We start from the raw sequence: 13604 nt of genomic DNA on the forward strand, positions 1-13604 counted from the left end.
AGTTCATTCCATTTTCAAAGATGACAAAAATCTTGTGGAGAAGAATTTAGGATATAGAGGGGGCAGTTAGAGACAGAAAAGAGATTGTGCTAAGAAGACCAGTGCTCTGGCTAGCCAAGTCCACCTGACCCTCAGCAAGTCACAACCCCTGTCTGTCTCAGTTGTCTCATCTCTAAAATGGAGATAATAGCACCTGCCTCCCAGGATTGTTGTGAAGACGAGAGAATAATTGTAAAGCACTTAGCACAGGGCCGGGTATACTGTAAGCGCTATATAAATGTTAGCTATGATTGGTGTTTTATTATTAGTATTGGTTTTTGCTGGAACGAGTCTCTACAATGTCTATGCTGCTGCTACATAAGAAGCCAGTTGAGAGGAATCTAGGATGGCAGAGATGATGCGGCAGGTTAGTGTAATGAGGGACCGAGCCAGCATGAAGAGCCAATAAGAACAGCTGGGTGGCTGTAGAACACTAGCCCTTCAGTCAAGAGGACCTGAGTTCAAACCCAGCCTTGGACATTTACTTAGCTATATGACCCTGGGCAAGTCACTTAACCTTGATTCCCTCAAAAAGAAAAAAAAAGACAACTGGGTACTGTCCAATGAGCTCAGTATTGATGAACATGTGCGTTGTGATGCTGATACAATTCCATGTCAGACAGGCTGGGGAATCTGCTTCTGGGAGAGTTATGATGATATGTAATGAATACTTTGGAGCATGCAAAGACATTTTATAACTGGTTCTGATTTGATAAGGATATGACGAATAGGAGCCTCTTTGATTAGCTGTGTTTGTATAGCTGGAATTGGGGTGGGGTGCATTCAAAAAACACTAGTCAATCTCATCCCTTCCTTTCCCGCTGCCTTCTTGCCTGATGGCATCCAGTGAGAGAAAAGAGGCAGTTTGGTGAGGGAGAGAGAGGCCGCCTCATTTGAGGACAACATACAGCAGATGAATAAGGGCCTTGGTTCCCTGCCTCAGCACCTGTTCTTTGAAGGAGAGATTGGAGATGATTATGATCTTAGGAATTTTGAGGTGCCAGGAGAGTGAGCCACTTGAGGTCTGGGAGTTAAATCCATACCACGTGGATTATAGTCAGCCCAGAATAGAAGCCCCCAAAGATGACTTTGAAGACTCATCTAGCAGTGATGCTGCATTTGGACATGTGGGCAATGCTCTGTAGAAACTGTATTGATCCCCCTCTTCCCAGAAATTGAGATAGTATGGGGGATAGCGTGCCTCTGAGGTATTAAGGGAAAATGTTTGTTTCTTTTCTTGTCCTTGGAAGTAAATATTCCTTTGTAAAAGTCAACTGATGTCAATTGATTAAAAGGAACTGAGGTCTTGACCACTGACCCTAGCAGCAGAAGGACATCATTGAAATGGGGGCTCAAGCTGATTCCTTAGGGGTACTTCTAGAACCTAAGCTGGTGGGGAGATATAGCTAGTCTTGTTCTGGGAAAAAGAGGTCAGAGAGGAATCACCTCACTAACAGGCAGCATGCATTTCCCTAGCACCTGCTACAAATCTTGGATACATTCCTCTTTCCTACCCTCTGTCCCCAACTCTTAGGAGGACCCAGCAAGGGGTTAATTATGAGTAAGACAAGTGCTTCCCAGGTGATCTGGGTGGAGAAATGGATGGAAGTCATTTGTGAATGTCTAGAATAGTAATGCCTGATTTAATTCCATAGTATTGTCTATTATTCTGTCTCAACATACATCTTTACTTTGAATTTATAGTCATCGGGTTTGGCTAGAAACACCTTGGCACTGGCTCTTGAGCCATGGGATTAAATATGTAACTACCCTAATGGTACAAGGGACTGAATATAGCTGATGGGAGACCACAGATGAGAAGACACACAAGGACTGTACTGGGAACCAATAAAAAGTGAACAAATTAAATATGCAAGAAACAGCATAAAGTTAACATCTATAAAAAAGAAGTGATGAATTCAAGATATAAAGCCAGACTTGCTATATCATTCTTTGTATAATCAAATGGTCTTAAACAGAATGCTTTTGGTAGCTTAACTTTTCATGTCCCTGCTTAGTACTTCTCTGTATTCTCCCACAGGACTTAGAGACACAAGGTAAATACTCAACATATACTTATTGAGGACCCAAACACCACTACTCAGACTCAGTTTCCCTAGGGAGCTGAACTGACAGAAAGGTTCTTGCTGTCTTAAGACAAAAGTGTGATGAGACTCAAGGGACTCTCATGACAGAAGCACAGAAATCTATTGATTTGGCAGGCTAAACAGAGAAATGCCAAGACCTGGAGTCATCTTCTTTCCCATTCAGCTCTTCTTTAAATTCAGTATAGCCCTGGCCAAGAAAAGAGGGAGAGAGAGAAATGGTTTCCTTTCATCTTTCTTCCTTACCAAGTCAGAGTGAAGGTTCCTGTCAGCATACTAATTTACTTCCTCTGCCACCCAGTCCTAAATATGACTCTAGGGCTCCCTGTTCCTGTTACCCACAGGGTAACACATGCATCTGAAATCCAATCCCTTGTTTTGCTCCGTGGGATTGGGAAATTATTTTGTTCTCATCCAATCCTGGTTATGCCCAATTCCCTCCCCCTACCAGGTTTAATTGAGCTATAAAACACACTCAGAGTCAGAAAAAGACCCAAGCACCTTCTAAACCTTAGGGATCATTTGGAGCTGTTGTCTACTAGAGCCACAGTACAAGGATTGGGTGAGAACACACACTGAGGAGACACAAGGTTTGGTTTTGCTGGGGACTATGGGTTGAGTATAAGGTAGATAAAGTGGCATTAGGAAAAGGGAGTCAAGGCCATGATGGAAAAAGGGAGGGAACAGGGAACCTGCCAGGCTAATGAGGGAAATATTTCTGGATGTGGATGGAGAATACCGATTAAGAGATTAAGAGGGGAACAAGGCAGGGTGGGACTATGTGATGGAATCCTGCTAAGAACTCACTTTCAGAAGACTTTTCCTTGATTGCTTCCCAACACTGATTACTCGTCTGCAGTATACTTCCTGATCACTGAGGTATTTGGACTGGATTATAAGCACCTGTAGGCATGCTTTATGTGTCTTCTGAGCTCTGTCCTGGGTGCAGAATCTGTCGTCCACTGGAGAAACAAGATTCTTGAGAGTAAGAATGAAATGGCCTTTCCTTTACTCTTAATGGAAAATAGATGTTCTTACTTTAGTATGTATTCCTACAGTATTTAGGTGATACCATAAAACTGGAAGGCGGGTTCAAGTAGAGAGGTTTTAGGGAGGAATAAGGGATACAGGAGGGCCAAGAAAGGCACAGACTTCTATCATTTCTAATCAGAGAAGGAGGCAGAGAACTAGCGTTCCCAGGAACACACTGACACAAACACTTGGCAAGAAAGATGGAAAGTGGCGCTGTTTTTGGAAGTGGAAGGAAGCAGAAGTTGGGTGCCCTGCTGACAGACAGTCAGGCCCTGGCCCTCCCTCTCTGTAAGAAGCATGGCAGCCAGCACCATGGCATGCTAGGTAGTTAGCAATAGGGGCTGCTTAGTCTGGAAGTTGTCAGCTCCTAGGACTAGAATAGAACTGCTTTTGGCTACAGTTTCTTGGCTCTGGGATGCCTCCGTTTTGTGATCTGTGGATTTATTTTATTTTATGTTTCTTCTCTTTAGTTGGTAGAAAAGTCCTCTTTGGAAAAACTGGGCAAAGCAAAGCAATGCAGAATGAAATAATCTCCTTCAGATGAACTGTAAGGGAAAAAAGGGAGTGGCCATGCTGAGGCAAGGGGAATCTGGAAAGGGTGTGGATTCAGACTCTCTTGGAGGCCAAAGGCTGCTCTGATAAAAAGGCAGAAAGAAATTGCTACCCTGTAAGCAATGGCTTGCAAGTTTGCATAGTGGTACAAAAAAAGTAGAGAAAAGTAAAGTCCACAGGTGGAACTGGATCTGGGCTGTGGCTTCAAGTGGTGGTTTCCTTCTTTGGAAGCATTTCTTTACAACCCTGAAGGGACAGAGGAAAGTAGATTTGGAGTCAGAGGATATAGGTTTGAATTCTGGCTGTTACCTATGTGACTAAGACAAGACACTGCAAAATAGATAGATAGATGGATAGATAGATAGATAGATAGATAGATAGATAGATAGATAGATGATAAATAGATGAATAAAGAAATACATAAATAAATAAAGGAGTGGCTTAGGTGAGCTCTCAGGCTCCAAATCTAGGATCTTAGGTAGTTATGCACAAATTACTTAATCTTTCCAAATTTCAATTTCCTCGACTTAAGCAGAGATGATAATACTTGAGTAGAGATGATAATACTTGTTGAGTGGAGATAAAAGAAGTTGTACTACTTGACAGAGTTTTTGTGATGATCAGTGGATCAGACGCGGGATCTGGAATCAGGAAGACTCGAGTTCAAATGTGACCTCAGACAGTAGTGTCTGGGCAAGTCATTTAACCTCTCTGCTTCAGTTTCTTCAGTTGTAAAATAGGGGTCATAATAGTACATGCTTTGCAAGATTGTTGGGAGGATTAAATGAGTTATCTCTAAAATGCTTAGCACAGTAGTAGGTACTTCAAAGATACTTGCTCCCTTCTTTCTTTCATCTGTAGAATGAGAACCTTGGACTTGATGACTTCTAAGGACCTTTTCAGCTCTAAATATATGATCAGTCTTCTGTTTCCTTCCTATTCTGCCCCCTCACCACATTTATGGTGTCTAGTATGGTTCTCTGTATAGTGAATGCTCAGTGAATATTGTTTACTAATTGGAGATGCTGAGGTAAGTGGAAGTAATGACATGACTTGGGAATCACAGTAGATAATCAGGTTGTTTGAGGAATGACTACATTTTACTCTCTACGTTTCTGCTGTCTTCTCTGTTCCTTTTCCCTTTGCTTTTTTGCCTTTGCCTTTTCCAGTAATCAGAGAGATGACTCCAGCTCTGAATGGACCCTTCCAGGTGCTGTTCCTGGTGCTATGGGCAGCAGCCATGGTCCTGGCCACAGAAATGATTCCCCCTGGTTTCACTAGGTTTCAGTGGTTCGAAAAGCAATGTTGGCAGTTTCCCCAAGGCCAATTCCTCCAATCTTAGTGTCTATTGTGAAAGAGATGGTACAACTTGCCAACAAATACCTTCTCTTTTGCAAACAGAATAATGACTTTCTGCATGCCCAGATCAAGACTATCATCAATGATTGCCAACTCCCTAATATTGCCTATAAGAACTGTAGATATCACAACTGTCATAATAGATCACCAAATGCAATCTCATCCGCAGGATTCCTAATTGCAGATACCAAGGCACTGTTATCAATGTACATTTTATGGTGACTTATAATCACCCCCCCCCCCCCCCAACATAACAATATACAAAAGGATTCAACGCTTCCTGTGCATCTGGATAAGGCCACTCACCCCCCCCCCCCCAAATCACTCCCACTGGCCAACTTCATTCTGTTCCTTCCCCTTCTCCTTTACCCTTCTTCAGGTCTCATTCCGCTTGTTTTTTCTGTAGCATTTGCTCATTCCCCAAATTCCTAGAATCCTCCTCTTCCCATTAACCCAGCAGTCATTCTTCTGGTTGAGGTCCTCTTGTGTCTGGAGGTGATATTTCTGACCAGTAATAGCACAATAGCCCAGGAGGAAGCTGTATCATTTATACTTTACTTAATACTCATGGATAAGACTTACTTTCCCTATCCCCTGCTCATGGGATCATAGATATAGAGCTGGAAGGGATGTCAGAGATCATCCAGGTCAAGTAGACTCATTTTTGAGGCCTTGAGAAGTTACCTCAGGATCACAGGGGAGTGAGAAACATCAAAGGTGGAATTTGAACATAGGTTCTGTGACTTTAGGGCAGGAATCCTTAACATTTTTTGGTATTGTGGGCCCCTTTAACAATCTAGTATAGACCCCTTCTCAGAATGTTTTTAAATACTTAAGAAAAGGATAACTTTCAGTGAAAGGTTAGTCAAAATAAAGATATAACTTTTTCCTCAAGTTCATAAATCATCTATAATTTTCCTTTGAACCTCTTCATGGATCCCAGGTTAATAACCACAAATTGTTCCAGTACACTATTCCTCTCCATGAGTGATGTGGAATGGGATGGTTTTTCTCCATCATTCATTTTTTTTTGCACTTAATAGTAATTTTTCCAATTGTAGGTAAAGATATTTTCCAACATTCATTTTTGTAAGATTTTGAGTTCCAAATTTTTCTTCCTGCCTCCCCTTCCCTCTCCCCAAGATAGTAAGCAATCTGATACAGATTATACATGTGCAGTCATGTTGAATATATTTCCACATTAGTCATGTTATGAAAGGAGAATCAGAATAAAAGAGGGAAACCACAAGAAAAGAACAAGAAACGTAAAAAAAGTAAAAATCGTGTGATTCACTCTGCATTCAGACTCCATGGTTCTTTCTCTGAATGTGGATAACATTTTCCATCATGAGTGTTTTGGAATTGTCTTAGATCATGGTATCGCTGAGAAGAGCTAAGTCTATCATAGGTGATCATCCCACAATGTTGCCGTTACTGTGTACAGTGTTCTCCTGGTTCTGCTCGCTTAACTCAGTGTCAGTTCATGTAAATCTTTCCAGATTTTTCTGAAATCTGCCTGCTCATCATTTCTTATAGAACAATAGGATTTGATTACATTCATGTACCACTACTTGTTCAGTCATGCCCCAATTGATGGACACACCTACAATTTTTAATTCTTTGCCACCACAAAAAGAGCTGCTATAAATATTTTGTACTTGTGGGCCTTTTCATTTTTTTATGATCTCTTTGGGATAAAAACCTAGTAGTCATAATAGCCCTTTGAGCATAGTTCCAAATTGCTCTCCAGAACAATTGGATCAGTTCACAACTTCACCAACAATGCATTACTGTTCCAGTTTTTCCACATTTTCTCCAATATTTGTCATTTTCCTTTTCTGTCATATTAGCCAGTCTGATAGATGTAAGGTGGTACCTCAGAGTTGTTTCAATTTGCATTTTTCTAATCAAAAGTGATTTAGAGCATCTTTTCACATGACTATAGATAGCTTTAATTTCTTCATCTGAAAACTGCCTGTTCATATCCTTTGACCATTTATCAGTTTGAGGAATGACTTGTAGTCTTATAAATTTTATTCTGTTTTCTATATATTTGAGAAATGAGGCCTTTATTAGAGACATTTGCTATAAAGATTGCTTTCCAGCTTTCTGCTTTCCTTCTAATCTTGGTTTCATTGGTTTTGTTTGTGAAAAATCTTTTTAATTTAATGTAATCAAAATTATCCATTTTGCATTTCATAATGTTCTGTCTCTTGTTTGATCATAAATTCTTCCCTTCTCCATATGCCTTACAAGTAAACTATTCCTTGTTCCCCTGATTTGCTTATGGCATTACCTTTTATGTCTAAATCATGTATCCATTTTGACCTTATCTTGGTATAGGGTATGAGATATTGGTCTATGCCTAGTTTCTGCCATATTATTTTCTAGTTTACCCAACAGTTTTTGTCAAATACTGAGTTCTTATCCCAGAAACTGGAGTCTTTGGGTTTATCCAACACCAGTTTACTATAGTTATTTACTATTATTTCATCATTCTCTTGTGGACAATTAACAATACAATATACTTCATTAGAACTCCTTGCTAGTGTTAAACTACTCCAATAAAAATCCAAAATTTCTTTTCATTATTGGCTGTAGCTTCTCTTTCTTAATCCAGTTATAGATGAGGAAATAGGCATACCTATAGGCTGCTTATAAAACTATCAGGAATGCCCCAATATCAAAGTCACAAGGAGGGGGAAAGGAAACGATTCTACGTATGTTGGATGGTAACCCCTAAACCTGATTCCTGTGATGTCAGCTGCTTTCTAGCTAAAAACTAGGTGAAGCTGGAGTTTGGTGCCCACTGGAGTGTTTCTTTAATGTTTCTAACATCATCCTGTGCTTTTGCCCAGTTCACTGGATCAATTTCATTGCGGTGAAATTTCACCCTCTATATTTTGTCTTGGGTACATTCCCTTGATATGCACTTCTGAGCGTAGCCTGATAGAGTGTTTTAAAAGTTCAGAGCTCCAGGTAAGGGACTCCTCAGAGGAAGGAGGGGAGGTCACCTATTTAACAAGCAGAGTGACCCCCATCTTGAACCACAAGCCAAGCTCCCTCTCCATGTATTTCTCTGAAAGCATCTTCCAGAAAGCAGATGACTGTTTTTAAAATATCTGTGCTTAGCAGGACATTGGCCACTCTTTTTGATCACTAACTTTACATAATTCCCATAAGGCTACACAAGCCACTCGCTTTCTATCACTCTGTCATCTTCAGAATAGGGATGTTACAAGAAATTGCAAATGCAAATGCAACCTGGAAACAACCTGTTTCAAATGGGTTACAAGTAATAACTAATTCTGGACTTTATAGTCATTATGCTTCCTAACTTAACCTTTAACTAATGTTCCCCCAGACCTTACTTGGTCCATGTTCTTTTTGAGTATGGGGACCACACACCAGGTCCAAAGATCTGCTGTACTCAAACCCTAATTAGTTCATTCCCTTTTTGCTCAAATCCATTTTGTATGTGTGTGTGTGTGTGTGTGTGTGTATGTATATATATGTTTGTATGTATGTATATGTGTATACACGTATACATACGTATATAAAATCTACTCCTTCTGAAAGCATGTAAAGATTCATCTTTAAACCACAATTCACAGACTCAAAACAAGGGCTAATGGAAAGAACATTGGATATAAAGCCAGAAGACCTTGGTTTGAATCTCAGATCTGTTGTTGACTACATTTGTACACCAACCCCCTGGCAGATTTCCACTGAAGGATAGCCCAGAGGAAAAAGAAACAGAAGCGAGGGACAGAGAGAGAAATGGGGTGAGGAGAGAGAAAGAATGAACTTTGGATGGGTGCCCTTCATAGCCAGAAGCATGTTGGGAAGAGTCAGAACTCCAACATGTCCCTTGATTTCCAGCACCAAACTTAGAGATTACTAAGAGTTGGCGACTTGAGTAACACACTCTCTCTTGTGTCCCAGAACCCCTTTACTCATATATTCTATAGCCTAATCTAATCTGTATGAGTTTTGCAACGACTATCTTACCTTCTGCTTTGATAAATATGTTTGCTTGCTGTTTGTGATGGTCTTTTGTGTGATGTTTGATGGGAGGGGAGCTAAACTGCCTGAGATTCAGTTAACTGTTACCTTCCAAATCTGGAGCAGAATTACGTTTTCTGCCCATCCCCACACTCCAGGCAAACCAGGCAATTTGTCTTTTATCCTGAACTGCCCCAAAATAATTAGATTCTTAGTGTGCAAATATCTGATATGTGATAGATACAAGTCCAAGCTCAGTATTATCCTGAAGCTATATGTAGGAGAATGAGGGAGAGATCACCTGGCAATCTTCCTAATCCCTACAAAGGTGGAACTGTAATCACTCCAAGACTTGCAATGGGGATATTTTAGATGTATCTATAAATTTGTGTCACTCATGAGCAGCCTGGTACTTTATTAGACACCACATCTTTTCTCCAGTCACTATACTTCTAGCCTTATTTATGCTTTATCTTAAGTGATGCAGACAAGACTTGATTCAGGCCAGTCTTATGCTTTAGGGTGGGAATTGGAACAGAATAAGACACTTGGAGACTATCCAACAGTTAAGAAGAGGTTTATTTAGCCATAGCACAAAAAGTATACTCAGCAAGAACACAGCATTGATTCAGTTGCGCACAGCTTCCTAGACCTTAGATTGCTAGCATGGGCTGGCCCTCAAGGACAGCTTGAGGGAGGAAAACAACTTTTACCTCCTGGCCTGACTTTTGTTCTTGAGTCATGAGAGTTGCTAAATCAAGGACTAATTAAATTCTGAGGATGGTTTTAATAATGCCTTTTAAGGAAAAAAATTAGTCTAGTCTATATGACAGATAATGCTTCTATGACTGGAAGCCCTTTCATAAGGGCTTTTCAGGGCAATCACAGTTCATCATGGATGATGACCTTCTCAGTGCTGTCAAGATGGATGGGCCTCCCATTCTTACAGGCCAGAGTGACTTTGACTGGTTCTTCCTTGGTACAGTTGTAGCGGCATTTATCAGGCTTAGAGTCTGGCGTCTCTTCACAGACGGTGACTTGGTATAGCTTTGAGCCCTCATAGCAGTTGTCTTGCCCATTATAGCAAGGCACATTTTTGCTGTTGGGGTTAGTGCAGATGTCCCTAATCTTGTCCTGTGGATCATGAATGATAGTATTTTTTGGTTTGCATCTATCTTTGCCTAAATTGATCCGCCTCATTTGTTTCTGCATCTCTTCATCACTACTCCTTTCATTGTGATGCACCTGCCAAAACCTCTGCTCCCTTGTTGAAGATCCAGCAAGGAATGAGCTAAAATCTGTCCTTGGTCGCTGTGAAGAAAAATAACATGCTGGTAACTGGGGATTCACATTCAATGAGTTGTTAGCACATAATCGTACGTAGCTGTTGCACAGCCACACACACACACACATTTATACATATATACATAGACTGGTGCCAATTTGAAAGATAGTTTACTGTAGAAACAGAGGAACCATACTAGTTAGTAAATGCTACAACTCACTGTTGTGTACTTACTAACTCTGTGGAGTAGAAAGGGGCTGATGGAGGTGACTGATCTCAGTAAGAGATGAGATGAAGGATAGGGTTTGACTAAAGCAGGAGGGAGGAAGAGAAAACTCATCCATCTACAAAAAGAGTTCTTAATTTTTAAAAAACCCCATATTCCAATATAATTGATGTCCTTTATAATCCTATAATTTTATTTTATTCATTTAAAAACATTACTCTTAGAGTATGTTCATAGACGTCACCAGAAGACAGAAAAAAGGGTGAGAATCCCTAATTTAGAGGAAGCACAGTGGTTAAGTAGGGCAAAGGCTGCTTTCTCCACCCAAGGGTGGGAAACCTGCAGTCTCAAGGTCAAATGTGGCCCTCTAGATCCTCAAGTGCGGCCTCTTAACTGAATCCAAACTTCACAGAATAAATCCGCTTAATAAAAGGATTTGTTCTGTAAAACTTGGAATCAGTCAAAAGGCCACACCCGAGGACCTAGAACACCATATGTGACCTCAAGGCCACAGGTTCCCCACTCCCAAGTCCCTAAATTTTTCAGTTTTGCTCCTGAATTCTTTGCATGTTAGCAAGGATTTTTATTAGGAAGGAGACTAGAAGAAATTTTCTTATAATAGTCTCACCTAGTTCTTTTACAATTCTGTTAAATGGAATCTCTCACATGATTTGAAGGGTAATGAGGCTATAATATATACATATATTATATACTATATACTCAGGGATATAATAGAAGTTAAAATGAATTTCAGACCATAATTCAAATAAGAATTTATTCTGAGACATCAGCAGCAACTGAAGAAATGCTGTTCAAAGCACAAACTAAGTCTTGAGAACTTCTGGCTTTTGCTGGCTTTCCTGAAGAGTGTGACTAAAATATCTCACATGCAGTCACTGTAAGAATTAAACCCTCTTTCTCCAGGGGATAGACTTTATTATAGTACATGCAGTCCTATCGATAGCAGCAGAGTATATGATGAGTTTTCTTGGTAATTAAAGATCAGCAGACAGTAGTAGAGAATGGCAAATGGCGGTGGTGACATTTGCTAGAGAACCACAAAGAAAACTTCAGCTGAGAGAACAGTCACAGAGGGCCCCATTTCATTTGATGACACCACCAAGGGGCATCTGCATCTCAGCACTGTGAGTTATATTGACTACACATTTCCTCTGGGTGCCTATTCTAATATGTACCCTAGTGACGCGTTCCCTAGAGGCAGAGTGGTTCAGGGAAAAGAACGCTGGGCATGGATTCAATAATCTAGGTCCAAATCCTATTTTTGTCACTTCCTACCTGAGTGACCTTGGGGCAATCACTTAAACACTTTAGGATACAGTTTCCTCATCTGTTAAATGATAAGGTTGGATTAAATAGCTTCTAAAGCTCCTTTCAGCTCTAAACATATAATCCTATGGTCTTATATTGGTGAATATTGAGTAAATCAAAAATTATTTTAGTGCCTTAGTTTATTATTAAATATTTCCTTTGTGACAGGCACTGTGCTAGGTTCCAGCAATACATATACAGAAGTGAAACAGTTACTGACCTCAATGACCTTAATAGAGGGAGACTATCTATCTATCTATCTATCTATCTATCTATCTATCTATCTATCTATCTATATGTATATATATATACGTATATATATTTATATGTATGCATGTATATATATGTGTGTGTGTATATATATATATATATATATATATATATATATATATATATGTATATGTAAATGGTAGCCAGAAAAGGGAGTTTTGGACTAGGGAGTCACAGGGACCCTGAGTAGAGCCGTAGGGCAATTGCCATTACATGCTTTCTAGCAGTAATGATAATATTGATTTAATTACTGTTCCCGGAGCAAAGATGAAAAGGGGAATTCTGGAGGAGGTAACCATGAAGGAAGCAGGGAAGATGACAGCTACATATTCTCTGCATCTTTCCTTTTTCTTCTACCAACATATGTACAAAGGAATCTTGTCATTTATTTTTGTCTTTGATTAAAAGGAGCTTGTGGCCCTACCCTGCAATCTGAGAGACAGAGGATAATGATGAGGTGAAGTACCAAGACTGGTGAGATTTTAAAGGATGATGAGGTTATTCCAATAATGCACTTCCTGGGGCATGAGGGAGAGGTCAATATTTAGGATAGATGGAGAGTCATTGGGACATAAAGTGTAGCTTTGGGTTTTATGAGATGAGGATACACATATGTGTGTAGGAGAGCCACTGGGAGGTAAAGTATAGCTTTGGGGTTTATGAGATGTGTGTATAAGACCCATTGGAAATAAAGTATAGTTGTGAGTTTACAAAGTTTGTGTATGAGGGTATAAGGATGGAAAAAGGTACTTAGGACATATTAAAGGTCAGAGGGACCATCGACCAGTCTGAGCAATCATAGTCAGAGGGAGAAATGATGATTGTAATTGATGGATAGCAAGTGAAGTGAGGCAGCTATGGCAGAGGGGAAAGTATTCTGGAGTCAGCCTGGCTACCAATGGTGACTTGCTATTTACTATCAGTGCAAATTTGGGCAGGTTTCTTCACCTCTTTGGCGTTTTGTCTCTGAGGAGGAGACAAAATGTGAGGAATAAGATGACTGGTTTGGACAAGGTAATCTCCAAGAACCCTTCCAGAATGAAATCCTCTATTTCTAAGGTCAGATTGGTGAAGTTCCAAGGTCCATCCATATCAGTACTTTGGAGTACTGGAGATACCCCCTCGCCCAAAGAAGCATCTCTGAATGGACCCCCTTCTGTATGTCTTCCCAATTCTCTTTGACCCATAGGGAAGACTCAGCAGCTGCAAGGCTAAGGAGAGAGGCAGAACTCTAACTCTAGAATGTAAGCTGAAAGGAAATTTAGGGATCATGTATTGCAACTCCCTTATTTTACAGATGCCAATCTTGAGGCCCAGAGGCTAACAGGGCGATGAGAATTTGAGTGAGGAATCTTCTTCCCATCCTCCAGTTCCTGGGGCCAAGTTTCAGATTTCAGGAAGA

At 40.3% G+C, this 13604-nt stretch overlaps 1 protein-coding gene across 1 annotated transcript in view; it reads left to right on the forward strand.

The window, feature by feature from the left end:
- Positions 1–2145: 2145 nt before the first annotated feature.
- RNASE13 (ribonuclease A family member 13 (inactive)) overlaps positions 2146–13604 on the forward strand; it is a 38406-nt gene continuing 26947 nt past the window's right edge. The window contains exon 1 of the mRNA XM_072622681.1: positions 2146–3129. Within this exon, the coding sequence (XP_072478782.1) occupies positions 3063–3129 (67 nt within the window). The 5' untranslated portion in view covers positions 2146–3062. The remainder of the gene's footprint in view (positions 3130–13604) is intronic.

The sequence above is a fragment of the Notamacropus eugenii genome, chromosome 7 (assembly GCF_028372415.1).
Source record: "Notamacropus eugenii isolate mMacEug1 chromosome 7, mMacEug1.pri_v2, whole genome shotgun sequence".
NCBI lineage: Eukaryota > Metazoa > Chordata > Mammalia > Diprotodontia > Macropodidae > Notamacropus > Notamacropus eugenii.